At 44.9% G+C, this 23,183-nt stretch overlaps 2 protein-coding genes across 2 annotated transcripts; both read right to left on the bottom strand.

Moving 5' to 3' along the window:
* Positions 1-4,280: 4,280 nt before the first annotated feature.
* Positions 4,281-5,676, bottom strand: LOC129588015 (uncharacterized). The gene is made up of 2 exons (XM_055482013.1): positions 5,106-5,676; positions 4,281-4,718 (listed from the first exon to the last, which is right to left on the bottom strand). The coding sequence occupies exons 1-2, from the start codon at positions 5,417-5,419 to the stop codon at positions 4,532-4,534; spliced, it is 501 nt and encodes a 166-aa protein (XP_055337988.1). The 5' UTR covers positions 5,420-5,676; the 3' UTR covers positions 4,281-4,531.
* Positions 5,677-20,569: 14,893 nt separating this feature from the next.
* On the bottom strand, positions 20,570-22,654 carry LOC129587986 (uncharacterized). Its single transcript, XM_055481975.1, has one exon. It carries the CDS (start codon positions 22,447-22,449, stop codon positions 21,298-21,300), a length of 1,152 nt encoding a protein of 383 aa, XP_055337950.1. The 5' UTR covers positions 22,450-22,654; the 3' UTR covers positions 20,570-21,297.
* Between the last annotated feature and the right edge of the window lie 529 nt (positions 22,655-23,183).

Raw genomic sequence — 23,183 nt, 5'->3', positions numbered from 1 at the left:
ATCTCCGCGGTGACCGGCGGGAAGCAGTCGTTGACGGCGCACATGAAGCGACTGGTCATGTGCATGCGGCCGTCGCTGCATCGCAGGAGGAGCCGCGGAATGCGGATCGGCATTCTGTCGATGGCCAGTTCGTGCGACCCCCTCGAGAGGTGCTTCATAAACGCCAACTCGTGTTCTAGCAAGCAGCGAACGACACCGAAACTTTCCGTTCTTAAGAACCGAAACAGTTCGTGCATGGCCGAGCCGAACAGTTCGCACACTCTCCAGTTGAACAGCGCCACGACTTCGCAGTTGTCCTTACACGCCGTTGGGATATTTATTGCCGGGTGCTTCAGCCGCTGCTCCCTCTGTCCGTTCAGGCCCGTTTGGTTCCCGCGCTCGGAGACTATCTGGCATACTTTGAAGACAATCAACGGCAGTCGGATTCCCAGGATTTTCAGCAACGGCCTCATAAACAGCCAGAACATCGGCGGGAAGACGTTGAGGAAGGTGAGGCTGATGGTGGTGGAATGGATCGAGCGGCAGAGCAGCGCCGCCAGTTTGAAGCAGTTGTTGCTGTGCGTCTGCAGCCAATAGCAGCTTTCCATGCTGATGCTGATGTGTTCTGTCATCTGCGGACTACTCAACAGCAACTGCCACAGAGCGCACACCCTGTGGAAGAGCGACGGTATTAAGCAGCAGATTAGCCAACATAAGAACAACTGCCGCGCTTTTCTTCCCAACTTCCGCTCTGCCTGGTGGTATCGTCCGACCAAATGGCGCACAAGAGTTCTTCCCCGGAGCTGACTACTGGTGACCTCATTGCACCGACTTAGATCAACTCGGGATAAACCATTCTGTTAGTTCCGCAGATCTGAGCAAGACCTCCAATAACGCTTACCGTTTGGCACTCATTTGTGATTGCAGATCCAGATGTGCCAGGATGTTGCTGATGAGCCACGGCGTCAGCTGACCGATGTGGGCGGCCGGCTGCACTGCGTCGTTTTCCCAACCTGCGCAACGATGACAGCGTGAAAGCTAAACTGCGAATCATTAGCTTAATAAAGAATTCTCGCAGGAATTCTGCGTCACATGGCAAAACGTGGGTGGATTTTTGTGAGACAGCAGAAGCGACTCTTACATCGGATCGAACCAGCGCAAACGGCTATATCGGCCAACGTTAAAGTCACTTTTGCAGTCCTGCATTGTAATTGTTATTCCACACGCTCTGCGATTATAATCACATCATCGCGTCACGGCTGCGAGCGGCCATAATGGAGAGGGTGGACCGGCGCTAAGCGAAGGTTTATCTGCCCCCTCCCCCGCGAAAGATAACATAACTACAAGCCCGCGCTAATAGACACTAATGAATAAAACTATGGATTAAACTAACCGGCTGCGCAAGAGGGACTCTCGCTTTCACGCAATCGTCCGCAGCCGATGGCCGGTAAAGTATCCCCGGGTGGCCAGATGCGTGTCCAGCACTTGCGACAAGACCGGCGCCGTGATCCCCCGGCGTGTCCCACCGCTGTTGGGCGACGTTGATGGTTATGAACATGCAGCCATCCCGCTCGATGCGCAGATGAAAGCGACAACGGTCGGTTAGGTGGCACAACCGCTCGTTGCGATCGAAAGCATCGTGGAAGTGTTTGATGATGCGGAATTTGTTCGAGGCATCGCACAGGACACTGGATGCACGGGGTGAGGGAATAACGTATTTCGAATAGATAATTCCGTTGCGGCGCCCCATCAGGGACGGCAAGAGCGGCAAGTAAGCGGCCACTTGACCAATTTCCACCACTTCTACGGAAGCGGTGGCTGCGTGGGCGCTGCTGTTGGCCGCAGCGGATTGGATGCAGAACATGTGACAGTTTTTGCAGCTAGTAAGGAAACCCAAGACGACGGTGGCGCGGAAGCACAACTGCGCGATGAAGACGACGGGCCGTCGTCTTCATCGCGCAGTGCCACGTACGCTGGGACATTGTCGCAACCGACATATCCGGGCCCCTCCTTCAAGAAGAGCAGCGGCCAGACGCTGCCCACGTGGATCCATCGCGCGTTGGCTTTTGCGGAGTCAAAGTGGATGAAGGCGCGGTCGCCGTCCATATCCTGGATATATCCCAGCCACCACGAGTCATCGGGATTACGGACGATGACCGTATTCTGGTAGCTAATTTGGTTGACAGCCGCCACCAGCGGTCGATACCGCGGCATCGTAATCCCGGACGAATCCATAATGGCCCAGGAAATCATTTGATTATGAGTCCGCTGACTTCATTTTATTATTTATTTCCGTGAGGACAACACCGACAAGTCACCAAGTTATATTAATTTTTAATACATAACTTGGTGACTTGGTGTTATAATTATTATTTTTAGATCCAATCGAGGAAAATACATTCTAAGTAGTAAAATTAATATGCTTCCAGAATTTCTGCATGGTAGTCTTTGGAAGTCGAGCACGTCGTATGCCGTTTGAGCTGCGTACGAGCAGTGAACAGTTGTCGTGGGCCACCACAATCACACTGCTGGCGCTGAGCGTACCATAAGTATCTTAATCAGCTTACCTTTACAGTTATAACGGTACTTCGTTTCGTTTCATATTTCGGTCACCTGGTGTTTAAACTTTCGGATAAACAAAAATGTCGGAAATGAATGGTTTTTTTACTGAAAACTTCGCTCATGAATTTCGAAGAATAAACAAGACAGAATTTCCATAAAAAAGCCAAATGACAGCGTGCGATGTAAAAGTAGTGCTAGGTTGGCCTGGCCAGGCGCAGCGCGGTCCGAGCAAGAGGGCCAGAGCTTCGTTTACACGGCCCGGGCCATCTTGTGGCACAGTATTATTTCGTTCTCCGATGTCGTTATGCGAGCGGCCAAAGAGACTATGTCAATAGACAAAAAAAGGTGGATTATTCGTCTAGAAAATGTTTACTGCTGCAAGAATTACGAGAACCTCGTCAAAAAATACTGAATTTCAATTAACCTCAATGAAATTTTTGTTTTTCTACGTCTTTTTCCTTGTATAACGTCCATTGCGGGTCACGGCCCGGGTGAGATCCGCGCGGCCCTCAAAAAAGAGCGGAAGCCGGCCCAATATTAAAAGCCCGACTCAGCAAGAAAAGAACCGCTTTTCGCGTTTGCAAATTTCAAATTCCACTACTTTCAGTTTTGGCTTAGTGATTACAGGGAGGTGAAAACGAATCAAAAAGAGTCGATCAGCAGCTATTCATTAAGCGCGCATCGGTGATGCGGATATCCATGATCGACACGGTGATCTCCATCTGGTCAACGACCAGTACGTGGCCCAGCCCGAGATGTAGCAAACGCTTTTCCTCTGGAATTCAAAAGGGAAGTGCGGAAACCGTTTCTGAGACAATGGAGGGCCCGGAAGGATTAACTGAGATTTTATTGGTATAAAAACAATCTTTACCTTTGTTGCTTAATGAAGAAACCTCGTTCTACATTACATGTATTTTAAATCGCGTGACTTGGATTGAAGAGTCCTACATGGGTTTTTTACAGCGCACGTATTGCTGTTCTTTGTTTTCAACACTGTGTTCCTCCGTTAAATTTATCTACATTTAGACGCTGGAAAGTTTTGGCAGACAAAAAAATAATTTACTCTGTATTAAAGTGTATGAATGTTGTCTAAGCGGTTCACCATGTGTGACTACCTGTTCTGACCAGCTCACCATGAGCGTAGCATGACTAGACACATTTATCGGAAGCTGCCCATTCTGTTTCTAAACCTGATTTTAGTTTTGGACTTTCGTCCGTTCGTACGGGACGTAATAATAAAGTTAGGCCTGGGATCTGGCCGCACAGTGAATTGGTGTTTCTCGATTCTGGTAATCGTAATCACAGCTGTTTCGTGACCTTACATCCTTCTCCAACCTGAACAGTCGATTGCTCCCCTGGAAGCGCTGTATAAGCAACTCCAGTTGAGATGCTTTAAGAGCATCGTTTTAGTATATATGGCGCAAATTGTTATATTTTAAATTGCAAGCGATTTAGTAAGTTACTGCTCTGGGAAGGACTAAAGGTCAAGAAATGCTTCTGTCAGAGGTTTCCTGTTTATATCAATGCACTCGTTTCACCATTCCTGTGTCATGAGTGAAAACACTGATTAGGTGAAGACGGTTCCAGATGGCAAAAAATGCTTACAAATTGATTAAGTGATTATCAATGCTTTTATTCAAGATTTTACATGAGATTAACAAAAAATGGCAAGTATTCTAATGTGGAACGACACTGAGAAAGCAGTTTTCCTCCCAGTTTTTTTTTGGGCGAAAGGCGAACGTACATTATATCTAATTTCTGAGGATGGAAGAGCGTTTAATAACGCGAACTTGCTTGTTTCATCGCTAAACAAAGACGGCAAAAGAAATTGCTAATAAAATTGTAAAAGTGAGGTCATTACTGAAGTAGATCCACAGTTTCCAAAGACGTCTTGGCCCATAACACTGCCATAGCCAACCGATTATGCCACATTTAAATTCTTAGCTAGCTGCAGAAACGTCTTTTGGGCAGCTGGCGAACAGGAGAACCATCAAGCCGGATGCGGTGCAGTGTCACGCCAATGCTTCCTGCGGCACCGCATGCTGACCAAGTAGTCAACCTGGAACACCTCGTGGATTCCGTATAGCGCCAATTTGCTCAGTTCGCCAGGATCCAGCAGTCGCAGATCAACGTCCCTCCATGATCGCGGTGTGCCGTCTGCGTAAAAGCCACTGAACCTGATAATGCGCATGCCAGTATTATGCAAGGTAATACTAGTACACAGTATTCAACTCAATTCCTAATTTCATTTTCTATTTCAGTACAATATTTTACTTGAACCGCTACTGATTTTTGAATATGTCTGCACATCGCCGGCAACGATTAATCACGTAGGTATATACACACGGTACTACTGCACGTTCACGCATGCCAACATGAATCAACAATTACCGAAAAAAAGACAAAACACAAGGAGACTGAGAGCCAGTGATGTCCGGCAAACGAAGCGCGAAGCAGTGTGTACTCAGATTTTAATTAAAGCAAGTAGGTAATTACTTAGCCAAGTAGGAAAACTTTATTCACAGCATTGCCTTACCGTCCGATGCTTGGTGAAAGGAACTTACAATGCAAGATAAGTGCGAATGGTTTCCCATTCCGTCGGATAGACCAGGTCCCGCACCCAGCGAGCGTAAATGGTCCCGACTTTGGCCAGCATTTCCTGCGTTACCGGCGGAAAGTGTTCGTTGACGGCGCACATCATGCGGCTGACCATGGTAGCACGGTCATCCTCCCAGTACAGAACAACTCGCGGCACCGTGACCTCGATGTGATCAATGGCCAGCACGTGGTCCCACCCGAGAGGCATCATGAAATTCTTCTCCGGAGGTGGCAGAGGCCGCAGGAGGTGAAATCTTTTCTCGAGAAAGATCTCGTACATGGGCTTACCAAAGATATGGCTGACTGTCCAGTTATGCAGAACGATCCACTCACAGCGCCTGTTCTCCAGCAGCACTGCATCTCTCGTCAAAGAATGTTCCAAGTAAAGCGTTCCATAGCTTCCATTGGTCAGCCCTCGTTTCGTTTTACAGCCGTTGAAAATATTGTCCTTCAACGTTATCAGTGGTACACAGACTTCTACTACTAATTCCAAGGCCAGCAAGAAGTTAACCAGAAAAAAATAGCCATCGCCGAGAGAGCTCGTTATTACTGTCAGGCTTTGGGTGTAGACGTTGATGGTGCGCGTGAGCAGAGATACCACTCGGAAGCAGTTGTAGTTGTCCGACGTGGTCCCACTTGTCAGGCTGTCCAAACATACGCGGATGTGTTTGGTTGTGTGGGGGCTGCTTAGCAACATGTGCCATAAAGCGCACACCCTGTACGAAGCAACGGTCAGTAAACATACAGGCTTGTCGACAAACCGAGCATGTAGTTTTTCTTGGCAGCTCTGCTGGGATTTTGTTATTATTGTAAATAAAGAAGGAATCTTAAAAAAAAACTGAGCATGTAAAGGTACAGGTAGAACCATATTAGCGCGAAGTTGTCGCTTGAGTGATCATTGATGACCGTTACACCACGCTTATGGCAATGCCTTAATGCGCTCCGCAGTTACTGTAGATTGCCGATTAACTGATGATAGCAGTTCCGTTTCACGAATAAAATCGATATTTTCCTAACGTTTTGCTTAGATAAGGCTACCAAAATATGCGAAACATGTAATTTCGGGCTCGTAATGAGAGAACGTACCGATTGAGTTTTGCATGAGAATGCAGGTCCAAGTAAGAAAAAATTTCACTGAAGATCCAGTGAGGGAGATAACCAAACAAGGATTCTGACTCCATTCGGTTGTCTAAATTAATATGAATAATATTAGCACAACGCTCAAACTTTACCTTTTCAAATTTCCTTTAAATTTATTTACTGAAGTTGGGTTTTGTTGATATTGGTAAACAAAATTGCCCACCTAATTGCAATTTTGCTTGTTATTGCCCACCTGCTGTGTAGATTTCAGAGTCGATGGTAGCGGGGCTAGCGCCATTCCCAAAACATACCGGCATCAAACCGGTGCGCGTCGTTAGATGCTTCTCCACTACTGTCGTCAGCTTTGCAACCATCATCTCTCTTGTATCTGCGTTTGTTTCAGAGCTAATGACCACGAACGTACAGCCATTCATTTCGATGCGCAGATGAAACCTACAGAGATCCGGCCGCAGGACAGCCAGCACCGGATCACTCTCAAAAGCTTCGCGAAAGTGCTTAATAATTCGCGATCGGTCGGCTGGTTCTCCGAGAACCTGGCTGGCCATTGTACACGGAATAAAGTATTTCGTACATAACAGTCCGCTGTTGCGATGCAGCAACGGCGGCTCAGTAAACCACTCCAGACCTAGGATTTGCGGATGATCCATCAGTTCGATGCGAGAGCGAGCCGGATCCTCAGCCGTGTTAGTCGTGGTGCCTTGGGCATTGATCTTGACGAAATACATATAACACCGCTTGCATGCTGCCAGAGCGTACACATAAGAAACCGGCTGGAACCGGAACGGACCGTCGTCTTCGTCGCGGAGTGAAATTCTCCGAGTCGAAATCGACGAACACGCGGTCACCGTTGATATCCAGGAGGAATCCCAGCCACATTTCGTCCTTGACACTGACGGCAACGTAGCTCATCTGGTTGACGCCAGTCAGCAGCCGCCGGAATGGAGGCATCGAAATCGCCACGGAATTCATTCTACGCTAGAACGTAAGGTCAGGCCGTCGTGTACCATGCTCAACAGCAATCGACAATCATCCTAATTTAGTAAAAGTCCAAGATTACCTGAGTTAGAGACGACTGGCTAAACCGCTTTTGGGAACTGAAATTTTCTGCACAGCTGGAGAAGCGCTAAATTCATCCCACGTTCGGAGAGAAATGGGAAATGTAAGCTTGGTAATTACAGAAAACTTCGGACACTGTACATTCTCCTTGTTTGCTTAATGTTGAGTGTGAAGTGCAAACATCTCATAGTAACAATCAAGTTTAGATTTGAAAGGAAAACAGACAGACGGCACACTGTACATCTGCATTCCGTGCAAGTTGCTGGACTGCTTCTTCAGTTTGGCCCAAGCCGAAGAGGCAGCCTTGCATCCTGCTTCAGTTGACTCGTACAATGGTCAGTGGAACGCGAAATGGCGTCTTCTCTGCGTAAAACCACAGGTGTGAAGAAGAAGACCAAAGAGTTAGATATAAAGAATATCCTGATAGATATATATTATGGACACATCCCAAAATTTCCGGATATACCCTGCCTTATCCAAGAATCAATAATTTTTATTAGGCAACAGCCGCCAGAATAACAGACAGGTGCAATCGCGGCGATACTACACAACTAAACGCTTCGAACATTAAAAAAAAAACATTAAAGTCCCTAGCGTCATTCAGGTGGAAACTGTCGAAGTAAAGACCCCGGCGCGAAGAATGTCGAAGTAAAAAAATTCAGAATCATGTTTCGCTTTGCAGTTAACAGTGGGTGGGGATGACGATGCATAGTACAACAGTGCTAAATACAAACAACAAAATCGCAACATCAGCAGTTTTTTATACGATTCAGAAAACAAACTAAGAATGCCCGCTGCAGAAACCGCGCAAACCCTCCGACCACGGTGTGGTGTCAGCGCCAAGATTGTGCAACACGGTATGCATAGCGTGGCTAGGGGTCAACCAGGAATACTTCGTTAATCCCGTACAGTGCCATGGTGCTCAGTTCGGCAGTATCCACCAATCGCAAATCCACGCCACGCCATGATCGAGGTGTGCCGTCAGAGTGGAAGCCATTGAATCTGTAATGCGCACCCCATGCCCGTAACTAGAGTCCTTTCAAAGAGACATGCCAAGTACCCGTATGTAACCGTCCAAAACGTCCGGGGGCCGCCAAAACGTCCGCCGTAAATTTTGCCCACCCGATTTTTTTTGTGTTTGCGTCGGATCGCAGCCGGACGTTTCTGCCTGACCGGTTATTCGTAGCCGGACGTTTCTGCCTGACTGTCAATTCGTAGCCGGCTACGAATAACCGGTCAGGCAGAAACGTCCGGCTGCGATCCGACGCAAACACAAAAAAAAATCGGGTGGGCAAAATTTACGGCGGACGTTTTGGCGGCCCCCGGACGTTTTGGACGGTTTAGGCGCCAAAACGTCCGCCGGACGTCTCAGACGTCCGGACGTTTTGGACGGTTACACCTGTATTTACGTCTCAGGGCTGACAATTTGATAATTACGGTACATAGACGGTATCACTGCAGTTTTCGAAGTTCCGCGTACCGCAATAAACCGTACCGCAATAAACCATTTAGCTAGCCAATAAACTATCGACCGTAAATGGCTTTGCTGTTTTTATAAATAGTACTTACTACAGAAGAACTGGTAACCAACCGTTTGACTTCAGCACTCTCGCATAAAGGTGACGGCGGCTGCCATGGTGACAGTTGCGCGTTTTCCACGGTTTTTATCAGTTTTCTCAACAGATTCACTTCTATTAAAATTCCCCAAATTGGGATTTCTATGATCAATATGAACTATCAAAATCACAGAAAGCTTTTCGTGAGAAAGAAATGTCAGAGTTTCTTTAAAAAGGGACAACAAGGTCTGTGGGACTATGGTAAGCATTTGCGCATCCGTGCTTTCTGTATGCGACAGTGATGCCGTAATCTACCGTTGCGCAGTGCGTTCCCGGTCCTCACAGCTATAGTAAGTTCTTGGTAGGGTTGTTGATAGGGAAAAGACTTACAGTGCAAAGACTTCTTGGTAGGGAAACGACTTACAGTGAAAGGTATCGGCGAATGGGTAACCAGTCTGTCGGGTAAACCAGGTCCCGCACCCAACGAGCGTAGACAGCCTTGACCTTTGCCAGCATTTCCTCCGTAACCGGCGGAAAGTTTGCGTTGACGGCCCACATGATGCGGCTGACTATGTTAACTCCGCGATCCTCCTTTTCCTCTTCCAAAATGACTGGCGGTAGCCTGATCTGTAGCCGATCGATGGTGATCTGTAACTGATCGATAGCCAGCACATGGTCCCAGCCCAGAGGCCGCAATAATTCCTTTTCCCGAGCTGGCAGCGATCTTTGTGGGAACAGCCAATTTACATCTTCCTCCTTAAGAAAAACTTCGTACACTGGTCGGCCAAACAGACGGCTGACTTTCCAGTTATGCAGTACGATCCGCTCACAACGGCGTTCCAGCCTTCATGGATCTGTCGTCAAAGGATGTTCCCAGACACTGGTTGTTATTCCCTTAACGAATATTTCCTTAAGCGAATTGCGGTCATATGTGTCCAGCATATAGTCCTTCAATACGATTATGGGCATGAAAACTTCCCCGGCTATTTTCTTAGCCAGCAGCAAAAACACCAAAAAAGACGCGTTACTGCCGAGAGATTTCGTTATGATTGTCAGGCTTTTGGTCGCGGCGTTGATGGTGCGCGTTAGCAGCGCAGCCAGCTGGAAGCAGTTGTCGTTGCCGGATGTGGTCTCTTGAATCATGCCGTCAAAGTATACGCGAATGTGCTCCGTGGTGTGGGGATTGTCCAGCATGTCGCGCCATGATGGGCACACCCTGCACACAATCAGACCGGTCAGTGCACTTATCCGGCCAACTCTATCACTAGCTTGGAGATTATTACATAACCGACTACATTTCAGAACTGAATGACTGCACCTTTAATAAGTATCATGTCATAAGCACAAAGTTAGAAAACATTTATAACAGAAAAACTTCCTCAATGCTATCCTGATCGGGAATTGTACCCATTACACAAAACGCACTCCCCCGTTGTATTTGTACTCGTAGAGAGAGTCGCTGTCTAAAAAACTCTTCAAAAGCACAGCTTCAGCTACCAAAGTGATCATTCTTTGGTATGGGGCTGGCAACCGCCTCGAGTAAAAAGCCGCGTTAGCAGCTACACATTTCTTAGCAGCTAAACCCGTGCATAAGTGTTTCACAGGCCATGACAGTTACTGCTAAGGTGGTCAGAATGTGGGTAAGATGCCCACCCAGTGGCGACCGGCCAATTTTGTTTGACTTTAATTACTCGTAGACAACCGAATCTAAACAACTCTACTGTCGAACTAAACAAAACATTAATTTAACCATTTTTGTGCTGTTTTGAAAATCTGATTGTATTGGGGATACAACTGGTAAAGGTGAACCCTAGTACAGTTTGATTTGTACGGAAAACAGAGGCACACCACAGCATTCCGTACCACTAGGTTATGCAATTAAAATGTGTTAAGAATATCGTATCGAAACTGTAGTGCCGTGTCCGCAGTCCGAGCGATCGTATTCTACGTGTACGTTCGAAATTCGAAGAAGATCGGTCCATAATTATACTTTTGATCGGTCCATAATTTGAACTTTCTGGGATGTCGCCCATAACTCCCCCAATCGCATGTTAAGCATGCAAACGCCAATATTATATTTTCATGCCAATATATGCGAGCCATGTGGCTGCAAAATGTCATAGAACTGTGCGGAAGTGCTTTGGACAGCGGAAATGCGAAAGGTTTCGTGCTTCTTTAGATACGTATCTGATACCATACACCGGTAACCGGGTCACTTCCGGCGTGTCTTTAATTCAGTTATGAAAATGTACCGCTTGAGCGTCATCATGGAATGCAGATCCAGGTAAGAAAAGATTTCACTGAAGATCCAGTGAGGCAGGTAACAAAACATGGGTAACAAATGGCTTCTGAACACGATAGCCCTATTTGAACCTCTGAAGTGTAGTACTGTTATTAGTGGTTGCATGCGCAAATATCAGTACCCAACAACATCGACGTTTTTCGCATTCCGCAATTTTGCACAATACTTGAAGTATTGATGTTGGCTTAAAGCACCCCAGAGACACGGTATGCTCCGCGTTCCATAATATTATAACGAAAAATGTAGAAAAGATGATTACGGGATAAAGATTTGTTTGTTTACACGCTTATACGCGAAATCAATAATAAATTAGCAAGTTTCCTAATGTGGAACAACGCGGAGAATACCGGGTTTTTGGCGTCCGGTACGCGAATTTACACTGTGAAAAAGCTCAAAATGCGAAAAACGTCGAAGTATCGAGCCTACCTTTTGTGCTGATATCGGTTTCTCTGATGGAGGCGTTGTCCATATATAACGGTAGCAAATCGGCCCGGGTGGCCAGATGTTTCTCCACTGTTACGATAGTAATGAATGCTTATCATAAATATGCCCTTGAGCAGTTCCGACATAACATTTCCGTTATGCTAGTTCACATCTTGTTTACAAGTTCACGTCTATGCGTCCTCATTACCGATATGCTATTCTGTATATAAGCCGACTACTGCACCATTATGCAATATCGCTATGCAGCCTAACGACTGAGCAATACATGGTTAATAAACGCTAACGCAAACCACCATGTATCACCACCATTCTCGCCAGTTTCGCAACCATCGCCTCCATATTATCCGCGCCCGTTTCGACGCTGATGACCACGACCATACAGCCGTTGGCTTCGGCACGCAGATGAAACAGGCAGCAGTCCGGCCGCAAGCTGGCTCCAGCCGCATCGTCCTCAAAAGCTTCGCGAAAATGCTTAATAATTCGCGATTTCTCCGCTGGTTCTGCGAGAACCTGGCTGGCTTTGGCACAGGGAATAAAATATTTCCTGCACATCAGCCCACTGAGGCTGTACAGCAACGGTGGCCTACTAAACCAGTCCACACCGAGGATCTGGCAGTTACAGATCAGTTCGATGCGAGCGCTTGCAGAAACTTGGCTCGTGTGACTCGTAATACTTTTGTAATTGGTTTTGACGTAATATAAACAACAGCGCTTACATGCCCCAAAAGCAAATGATAGAAAAACCGACTGAAACCGAAACGGACCGTCGTCTTCGTCGCGGAGAGCCGCATAGAAGGGCCGCTTGCCTGGGCGATTCTCGAAGTCGTTATGATTATACCACGGCATCGGATTAGGTTTAGGTTTATTGCTTAACGTCTCTAGATACAAGGAATCGCTCCTTATCGAGATCTACAGACAACCAAATCAGAAACAATGAAATTCAAACACATATTCTCCAATGAAATATGTCGTTGATTAAAAACAGAGACGGGAAAGAAGGTATTAACAAGGTAACAGCTCTTTTATCCAAGGAATATGCTCCCATGAAACGCTGTCCAATGCCTTCTCAAAGGTCCGTAAAGACCGATAAGCGCTTTCATTCAAGTTGAGGTCATTCCATAGTTTGGCGGTCCGGTTGGAAAATTCGTTTTCATTTGCCGGTACAGTTGTGCCACAAAAGGTTGTGTTAGCCGCTTGGATCGGGAATGGATGTTGAGCCATACGAGTGGCATTCCGCGTGTTACCTGCAACAGTACTAACGGCAGTAACGGATTCATAAACAACGAAAAAATTATCGCAAAAAGGAGTAATACCAAATAACATTTTATAAGCTACAGTCAATGAACGCTTTATGCGACGTAGCTGTACACTATCCCAGCCGCATTCTCGGAGACGACCACAGTAGTCATCAGCGGCATTTCCTAAGCGTAAACGCTTGAGAAATTTGAATGCGCACTTTTCAAGGGCATCCCTGGGTGTTTTAAAAAAAGGATTTACTACGGGACTGCAATAATCAAAGATGGGTAGGACAAGAGCTTTGAATAAACATATTAGCGCCGCAGAATCATAACTATCGAACATCGAAAACAGGTAGCCAATTCGTTTGCGGACTTTCATACACAGATTACTGGTATGTTCACTCCAACGCAGATGTCTATCATCAAACAACCCCAAATATTTTGTAATATTTTTCTGTTCAACCTCTACGTTGTTCAAATAATATTAAGGGACAGATGTCAAATCACGCTTCAAAGAAAAACGTATAAACACAAATTTTTTTGGATTAAAACTTAGGTTTTCTTCGCTGCATAATCGGAAACCGAATTAATATCTTCCTGTAACTTTTCGCGATCATCGTCCCCAACTATTGGCCTACATAAAAAAACGTCATCTGCAAAGATAAAAATTTTACTTCCATTAGGCAAGACAGCTGGCTGGCCGCTCAATTCGCAGTTGCAAAAAATAGGGCCAACTATGGATCCCTGTGGTACGCCGCTGGTTACAATACCGCTCTCAGAAACCTTGCCATTTACAACTACCACTTGTCGCCGATGCGTTAAATAGTTGCTGAATAGCCGTACGACATCAGGAGGTACGGAGAACGAAGCGAGTATTTCAAGCAGTGATGCATGGTCCACTCGGTCAAACGCCTTTGAACAGTCAAAAAAACAGGGCATCCACTTCGTAGCCACTTCCAATAAAATTTTTTATGAATTTTGTAAAAAGCAACGACTGTAGTTCTGTACTTCTTTTTGCTCGATACCCAAATTGATTATCACTCAACAACCCGTTAGTTTCTAGAAAAAACGTTAAATAATTAGCCAAGCATCGTTCGAAAATTTTGGATACAGGATAGCAATTGGACGGTAATTGGACGGTAATTATTTAATACAGTTTGATTACAAGAAGATTTTGGGAGGGGCGAAATAAAAGAAGTTTTCCAGACTGACGGATATATGCCGCTTTGAATACAAACATTGAACAATTTAACCAAAGGAGCAACAATCTTAAGCCCGCACGCCTTTAACAAAGAGTTTGAAATTTTAAAAGTCCCGACAAAGAGGAAAAAGAGGTTTGACCCATTGCACGGGTGACATCGTCTTCAGTAATCACAAAGGTCACGGAAGTGTCTTTTGCTGGTAAAGTACCGGAACAGTGTCTTAGACAAACGTTTTGAGATTCCAAAAACAGCTTGTTAAACGCATTCGCTTTTTCAGCATCAGAAATCAGAATTTTACCATCCGGAGTTTTAATAGAAAGAAACGGTTTTCGATCAACTGTACGCTTAACATACTGCCAAAATTTTTTTGGGTTATTACGTGTAGACGTGGCTACTTCAAGAATATTATGCCTTTCATAGGTACGCAAAACAGCATCTACATTTTTCGACGCAGTTTTCCACAGCCGTTTTACGCGTTCTTTTTCAACGGGGAAAATTTCTTTCAAAGACCTTTTATGCAATCTGTCGCGAGCATTAACTGCCTTTTGTATTCGGGCGGGGTATTTTCGAATTTTTTTAGGGTTATGTTTTCCAAACCGAAAAAAAAGTTCAGCAGTTTTAATCAGCGTTTGGTCAAAGCGTGAAGCTAAAACAGAGGGATCGGGATCAATCAGAACAGCAGACCAATCAACAGGACCTAAAGCATCCTGAAAGGGCACGATTTTAGCAGACGGTATTTTCCACGTTTCCTTCACATACTTTGTCTCAGCTAAACAGGATTCGGTGTGCAAGCAAAACTGAAACGCAGAGTGGTCATTTGTTGCTGAAGGAGGCGAAATAATTTCAACATCCGTAACTAAACGATAAGTGGAAACGAAACAAAGATCCAGGATGTTGTTTTTTCTAGTTGGAGAATCTATTATTTGACGAAAATTGAATTCTTTTAACGCTCTCAGCAGTTTATGAGAAGTACAGCTAGAGGCGCTCATTGCATTCCAGCTCTAAGCAGGGCGCAATCCGAGGGAAACCGAGAAACGGCTGAAAAAGGCGCCGATGGGGGAATCGAACCCCGGCTACGTCGTTAGATCCGCGTAGGCAGTACCACTGCACCACGGCGCAATACGTTGAAATCCTTTGAAAGATTTTGTCGCTGTACGTGAGCCGCTTCTCCGCTCACACCCCCTTTGCAGCTTTCGCTACGTCCTCGTAGCGAGCCTAAGCGATCCTTTAAGCGGCGGCTCCGGCTCACCGCATCCTCTATTCATTTTATCTTTTTATTCTTTTTTGCTCTGTTCCTCCCGTTCGAGGTTAGCACACCAGTCTCATAGGCGAAGTGGACGTACCGAACCACGATCTGCTACCATGTAAGCAGGGCGCAATCCGAAGGAAACCGAGAAACGGCTGAAAAAGGCGCCGATGGGGGAATCGAACCCCGGCTACGTCGTTAGATCCGCGTAGGCAGTACCACTGCACCACGGCGCAATACGTTGAAATCCTTTGAAAGATTTTGTCGCTGTACGTGAGCCGCTTCTCCGCTCACACAGCAAATATCCGGTAAGTTGAAATCGCCCATTAGAATAAGTTTATTACGTAGTTCAACTGGAAATTTCTCTTGTAGATGCTCAATTAGGCGAGGGACAACAATAGTTTTAAAAATTGGTCGTGCATAGAATACACCAAAAATACAATCGAGCGAAGTTGACTCTACGAACAAAATTTCCAATTCATCACACTCGAGGTCAGACCGTCTTTTTCCACTGAACTTATGAGACATTACTAACGCCACTCCACCATGATTGTCATCGAAAACGTCAGATTTCCGCCATTTACGAAAAACATTAAAATTATTCAAGTTGGTAAACAGATTATCGTTACAATCTGCTCTGTCAAAAGTTTCGGTTAATGCGGTGATATCTGCCTCGGAACAAAAGTGTTTAACATTACTGTATTTACACGGAATTCCGTTTATATTACAGCATCTTATTTTAACTTTTTGCAAATTTTCAATAACACAATCAGAATTGGTAACATAATTAGTCACATCAGCAAACTCTACCCGTTTTTGAGCTCCCGGTGGGTGCCACACCATTTTCGGTAACTTGACGACAAGGTGATTTGCAAAACTTAGCTACATGACCGATGTTACCGCAGTTAAAACAGCGAACCACGTAGCGCTCTACCGGACAAATGCAAAAATCAAAACGAATGCAACCAGTTTTTTCGAAAAATTCTCTGCCATCTTGAGATGTTTCAATAACCATAGCGCACGTTTTCACATTTTCAGATTTGCCAGTCAGTTTTTTAACCACTTTTACGTGACAGGCTTCTGGTACTTTAGCCGACACAATTTTATGAAAATTTTCGACAGTCATTTCTCTCGGTACGCGCTTTATTATGAGCTTAATTACACGTTTTCGCGCTTCACTCACAGTTATTCCTAGGTCTTCTTTGTGTTTGTCCAGTTCTGGCTCGCGCGGCCTCCCGATCCTTCTCGTCGTGAAACCGGATGACAATAGCCTATTTCAGATTGCATACGGTAGAGGCTCCGTACATAGAATCGCACGGCGTCAGATAAGCAGTACGTTGGCAGGATGAAAACTGCTTCAGATCTTTGTGCGGTTACACTTTGGTCACGTACAGAGTACAGCAACGAAAAAATTAATCGAGTCGAGTGCGCGCGAGGACGTGACCACCCTGCTAACGGTCGGCGGTCTGAGTGCTCAAAAAAGATCCACGGGTAGCATACGCTGGCCTACCATTCACTCATGTGTTTGAGCCGTTGCAAGCATCCGCGTAAGGCAGATAGTTTTTACGCGTCACCGCACGACGCTAGGTTACAGCTGCTAACGTCGCGAACGGACGTAAAACAACCCGCAACCGAAGGTTCCATATGGAACCGGAGCCGAATGGAGCACAAACCGTGCAATCTGAAATAGGCTAATGTTGTTATTCTGAGTACGGCGAACTTGATCCATGTTAAACCGTTCACTGGCATTCGGGATGCACTGGGGGAGCTTTCTTTCAATTTCATCCACAAAATCTTTTGCACTGCCTTCATCGGCCCGAGTTTTATCGGCTGAGACGACAAGTGCGTACGATTTCGGAATATCCCGGGAGGCTAAAGTGTCTTCTCTGGGAAATGTAGCTGCGGTTGCCGTATTTTGAGGGACACGAGGAATGGTAATCGGCGTAGCCGGAGGTTGATTCTTCTTCAGCAGGTGGACTTCTCGCTCTAGGTCGAGAATACGATTGTGTTGCTCGATGTTTTGGCTAACGATGCGACTCATAAAGGGCAACAATTCTTCCATGGCTGACTTCAAGTTTTTATAGTTCGCTGATGTACACTTCGCGAGTTCATCTTTAAAGGTGTCAAGGAGTTCCGGAATAGTCCGCTGGGTTGTTGATTTGGATGCCGATTTTGATGCCGATTTTGATTTGGATAAACACTTCCCGCATGGATCCACCGGGCTGCGACCTTGTTCGAGTCGAAATCGACGAACACGCGATCCCCGTCGATATCCTGTATAAATCCCAGCCACATTGCGCCCTTATCACTAACGGCAACCGTGTTCTGGTAGCTCATCTGATGGCTACCAGCCAGCAGCCGCCGCAACGGAGGCGTAGAGTTTGCAACGGCATTCATTTTACATAAGAATCTACAAAAAAACAATCAACGATCATGCGGAGCTGCCACCAAGTGCGGATAGCAATCGGCAATCAGATTTGATTTGTTTTCGAGTAATAATAATAATAATAATGGAAGTTTATTGTCCTTTGCACGGAGCATTAGCCCCCTCTAGGCTACAGACAACAGTCGTGAAACGACATTGGAGTACAACAATGAAGATCGCAAAAACAAAACACAAAGCATTCTTCAGCAAAACACAAAAACATCAACCAAACGACTGATCAGATGCAGTAACATTAAGAGACATAGAGATGGAAATAAACATTATTTTTTCGGTTGCGATAAGTTGACGCTATATTACTGTGGAAAAAAGGGAGGGAGACGATCGCGCTGGGGTCGATGCATAAAACCAAAACCCACGTACAGCTAAATTAATTCAAATTTTCAAAAAGTATTCCAAAAGAAATCGTGGGAAAAGGAAAGCAAGGACACTTACGCACGTAATCGCCTTTCTGTACTGTACTATTTCAACTAGTCGCAGCCGTTTATGCGTAACAGTACACACTCAATAAAGTACCCATTACCTACAAGGATAGCAAAGAAAAAGCGCAGATAAGCATTTATTTAGAGTAAAGATTGGCTTTTAAGATTTCAACCGACGGCAGCACATTCAATTTCACGGTTTCCAGGGCTTCCGAAAAGGCTTTTAATGTGACATAGGCTACTGGCTGCAAAGGAAGCTCGTTCCAGATGGAGGCGAGGGTGTTTATATAGGACAGGTGGTCAGTAGTCACTGTTATCCCACAAAAGGTCGTCGCGGCAGGTTTTATAGGACATGGATGTTTCATTAGACGCTCGGATGATCTTGTGTTTCCTGCAACAGACTCAAACGCAGAGACCGAAAACGTAAGAGGAGTTACGATTTGATCACCCATAGGAATCACCCGAAAGACCAATTTATACAAAAACAACAGCGCTTTTTTTAAACGGCGAGTAATTAAATCATCCCATTTAAGCTCTTTTAGCCGTGCACCATAATTTAGAACATTGTTGCCGAGTCGCAAGGATTTAGTGAATCTTCTCTGGCAACGTTCTAAGAGATCAGCGGACTGTTTGAATAACGGGTGCGTGATGGAGCAACAGTAATCGATGACCGAGAGGACAAGAGACTCAAAAAGTCGTATGCGAGCACCGCAATCAGTATAACGGAAAATGTGATTAATGTAGCTGATTTTTCGGTTGCATTTTTTGCTACATTTTCACTATTTAATTTAAAATTTAGTTTTCGGTCAACGAATATGCCCAAGTGTTTGACATGATCACAATTTGGAATCGTAACATTATCGATACTGTAATAATATGGGCAGACCGAGGATTTCTGTTTTGAGAAGTGAACGTGGGCAGACTTAGCAGCGTTTAGACTGAGCTTTTGCTAGCAAGCCATTCATTGAGAGAAGTAAGATCTTCCTGCAACAGCTGACTGTCACCTGTTTCAGTAATGGGGCGAAAAATAACTACGTCATCTGCAAAACGAGAGCGGCGCTACCGTTTTTTAATGCGCGGAGAATGAAATTTAAGACACAAATGAACAGTAGTGGCCCTAAAACTGAACCCTGCGGTACACCACTGTTAACGGGTAACGAATGAGCAAACTCATTTCCAACTGTCACACATTGTGTTCGATCTTTCAAGTAATCAGAGACCAAATGTACGATGTGACTGGGAAGATTCATTTCGATCAGCGCGTTTATGATGGATTCGTGGAAAGCTTATCAAAAGCTTTTGAGCAGTCCAAGAATACTGCATCTACAGCAATGCCGCTTGTGTTGAAATCGTTCAAAGACTTGACAAAAGAAATAGCTGTAGCTCAGTAGACCTTTTATGCCGGTAAGCAAACTGGTGATCCAGAAGTATTGAATTTTTTGTTCAAATGTTCACGAATTAATTGATCAAGACAACGTTCAAAAATTTTTGAAACTGGGTTCAACATTGAAACTGGTCGATAGCTACCCGGCAATCTGTGATCTGCAGAGATTTTCGGTACTGCTGTTATAAACGAATGCTTCCACTTCACCGGAAACACACCTTCATTGATAGCGGCATTAAAAATTAATCTGAGCGGAGCAAGAATGCCTGGAGCAGCAATTTTCAGAAGTTTGTTAGTGATTTCGTACTTGCCACTTGAAGTTGTTACAGAAATTTTCGCAAGTTGTTCAAAAATCAAAAGCTCCGAGATTTCCCACCTTTCTTCGTTGCCGCAAATTAAATTTAAATCAGAGCCAGTACAGTGCGCGTTGCAGGTCGACTGAGACTCGCGGTACAGAGCGTTCAGTAGATTAGCTTTTCGTTATCTGTAGCTGCCGTCGTGCCATCCGGCCTTTTGAGAGGTGGCATACCGATGCGGTCATTCATCGATTTCATATACCGCCAAAATTTGGATGGATTGTTTCTGTGTGCAGTGGAAATATCAGAAAGTCTGTGTTTTTCAAATTTTCTTAGCAGCACACTTAATTTCTTTGACAACTTTTTCCATTTAGTTTTCAAATTCGGTAGATTTATCTGTCGGTATTTACGAAAAGCAAGATCTCTTGAATTTATTACTTTTTTAATATTTCTAGGATATTTCACTGCACCAATCCGAATTTTCACGTCACTAAATTCAAAATATGCTTTTGCTGTTTCGAGAAAAACATTTTCAAATTTATCTGCTCTTTCATTAACGTTTAAATTGCAAAATAAACTTTCCCAGTTGACAACATTTAACGCGTCGATGAACTGACCAACATTATTGCTTTCGATTTTCCATCGCTTAACAGTACGAAATTTTCTGCGATATTTCTTTAGTTTCAGAGAAAATTCAAAACCGATATGATCGTTGGTAGAGGAGGGCGGGCTGATGGGAACTGCTGGTGAAAAAGCGAGTTGGCACTGATGAGACACAAGTCAAGACAATTGTTCTTCCTGGTTGGAAAGTTGACTAGCTGTATCATCTCGAATTCTTTGATAGCGGACAGCAGCTCACGACTGGCTGGTTTTCTTGCGGTTTTATTAGACCAATTTATGTCAGGCCGATTGAAATCACCCATGATTATGCATTTTGCTAATAGACCAAGAGAGAAATTAGAACGCAGGTGTTTAATCAGGGCAGGCACAAGATGAATACTTTTATCAGGGGGCGCATAGAAAGCAATAAAAATACGATCAATAGCACGAGACTCAACGCACAAAATTTCAAGGGAAGGAGTATTAAGCTCTGGCATGGGAAAAGCACAAAGAGATTTTCTGATAACAACAGCAACACCACCACGACCATCAGCTCTACCATTTCGAAAGACATTGTAGTTATCCAGGTCAGCAAAATCAGAACCTGTCATAAATGGTCTATCATATGTTTCAGTAAGAACGGTCACATCACTGTCCGAGCAAAACAATTTCACTTCTTCACGTTTGTTCTTGACGCTTCTGACATTACAACATCGTATGCGGATGTTCTCAAGAAGAACAGGATGTTTCGGTTGTCGACTATTTACGGTCGGGTAGCCAATATCGTTACTGGACAAATTTTCATCGTTAAGCATTGTCGAACAATTATTTGGCACAGCCTGGTTGTTAATTAAAATTTCGTTAGCGTTTACCGGTTTTTTGGGAAATTTCGGTTGTAAAAGTATCGCGAATTTTTGAAGACAGAGCAATAAAAGTGGTCATACGCCGTATGGTAGTTTGTCGGAGAATAAACACCGCTATCACTACAATTTGCGCAAATGAATCGAAAATCAGCATTCTCCGTGCAGTCGTTAGTGTGATGGGATTTAGCACAAAACGCACAGCGAGGGGATTTTTCACACTTTGTCGAAGTGTGACCGTAGGCACAACATCTAGTACATTGTGGTACGTAAACATGGTCCTCTATAGGACATCGGGACCACTGAATCATTAAGAACCGTTGGTCAGTCAGGATATTGCGAACATCCTGGCTGACCTCGAAAACAATTGCACACGTGGATACTTCCTCTCTTTGACTGGTCAACCGGGTGACAATTTTAAGCACTGAATTGGGTGGGATGTTTACTTTAACGCGTAATTCTTTCAAGAAATCGTCATTAGACAGTGTTTTTGGGACTCGGCGAACAATAACCCTTGACGTTTTGGGTTTAGTACTGACCACATCATAACCCAAAGCTTCTGAATGGCTTTCCAAGATTGACTTACCATTTGCGGCACTGTCGGCATTCTTAAAACGAAGTAGAACACGCTTACCACCAATGGGACGGATGTCGGTCACGTTCAGATCAGCGGCACCAGCAGGGAGAGCAGTGTTGAGAGCATTGGATAGTTTGGTGAGCTCACTTGTTGTTGTGCGGGATCTGGGAGGAGGTAGTGGCTCTGTCTTCTTCGGCTGGAGGATGACTGCCGGCACAGGTTCTTTCGTGATGGCGGCATAAGTTTTTCGCGGCTTGTCGTGGTGGTCATCGGTAAGGGTGCCGGTATCTTCAACACGGGCACTAGTAAGTTGTCTTGTGCGCTCCTTTTCATGGATCAGTTCGGTTTCCGTCTTTAGGGCATTTTCATATAATCGGATGTGGTGATCTTTCAGTAAAGATGGGATTTGCATCAGGACATCTTTGTTCTTAGTGAGGATCGGGCGGAGTTTGTGATTCTTGGGTGGTAAATTTGCATACACTTCCTGCAGAATACTGGATAGTTTCTTTGCCAAATCAACAAACGGCAAATCAGACAAATCCTCTTGAACAAAACCTCCACTGTCTTCAGAATCAGGCATCATGCCTTGCAAGTGTTGTCAAAACTTTAAAGGTCACCGTAATTTACATGTCATATACTTAGTCAAGATGTTCGACTATGTATACTGTGGAATGGGCTGAATGTAGGCTAAAGGCTGCAGAGAGAAAAGTTCTAAATTTATTGGGCAGTCTGCAAGCTGTCCAAGCAAGAATGAGCTGTCCAAGCAAGAATGTAGTCTTTGAGAGTAGTCTTTGAGACCGCAACGGCTTACTGAAAATTTCACTTATGGCGTTATGGGCTGCTCTAGAATTTTCTGCACAGCCAGAGAAATCATAAGCCTACTCTGCAACCCGGATTGGTAAGGGCCGTAAGGCAAAGAGACACACCATTAGACAGACAGTATAACCGTAGGCAAGCTATAGAGGCAGCCCAGATATCCTCTTCAGTTTGACTCGCACGACATACCTCACAATAGGTCGCCTCTTTTCTGCAAAATAGCACAGATCTGCAACAAAAGAACGTTCACAATATGATAATAACCTTTGATAAGTATCATGGTACGAGTACAAACTATGCACCAGAACAAAACGGCGTTTACAAAAGAAACACTCAATCTCGCGTTCACAATATTATAAGTGCAGCTGTCCAGATGCGAGAATGCATGCTGCAGCCTGAAGTGTCGGTACCCGGCAGCTGCATTGGCTAACGTTCATTTTTCACACTAACTTTTCTTGGTCTGGGTGTTAAAATTATGCACGTATACTTGTACATACTTCT

This window comes from Paramacrobiotus metropolitanus, unplaced genomic scaffold (genome assembly GCF_019649055.1).
Source record: "Paramacrobiotus metropolitanus isolate TYO unplaced genomic scaffold, Prichtersi_v1.0 Parri_scaffold0000027, whole genome shotgun sequence".
In the NCBI taxonomy this organism is placed as follows: domain Eukaryota; kingdom Metazoa; phylum Tardigrada; class Eutardigrada; order Parachela; family Macrobiotidae; genus Paramacrobiotus; species Paramacrobiotus metropolitanus.
This window is presented reverse-complemented; position numbering and strand designations above follow the sequence as displayed.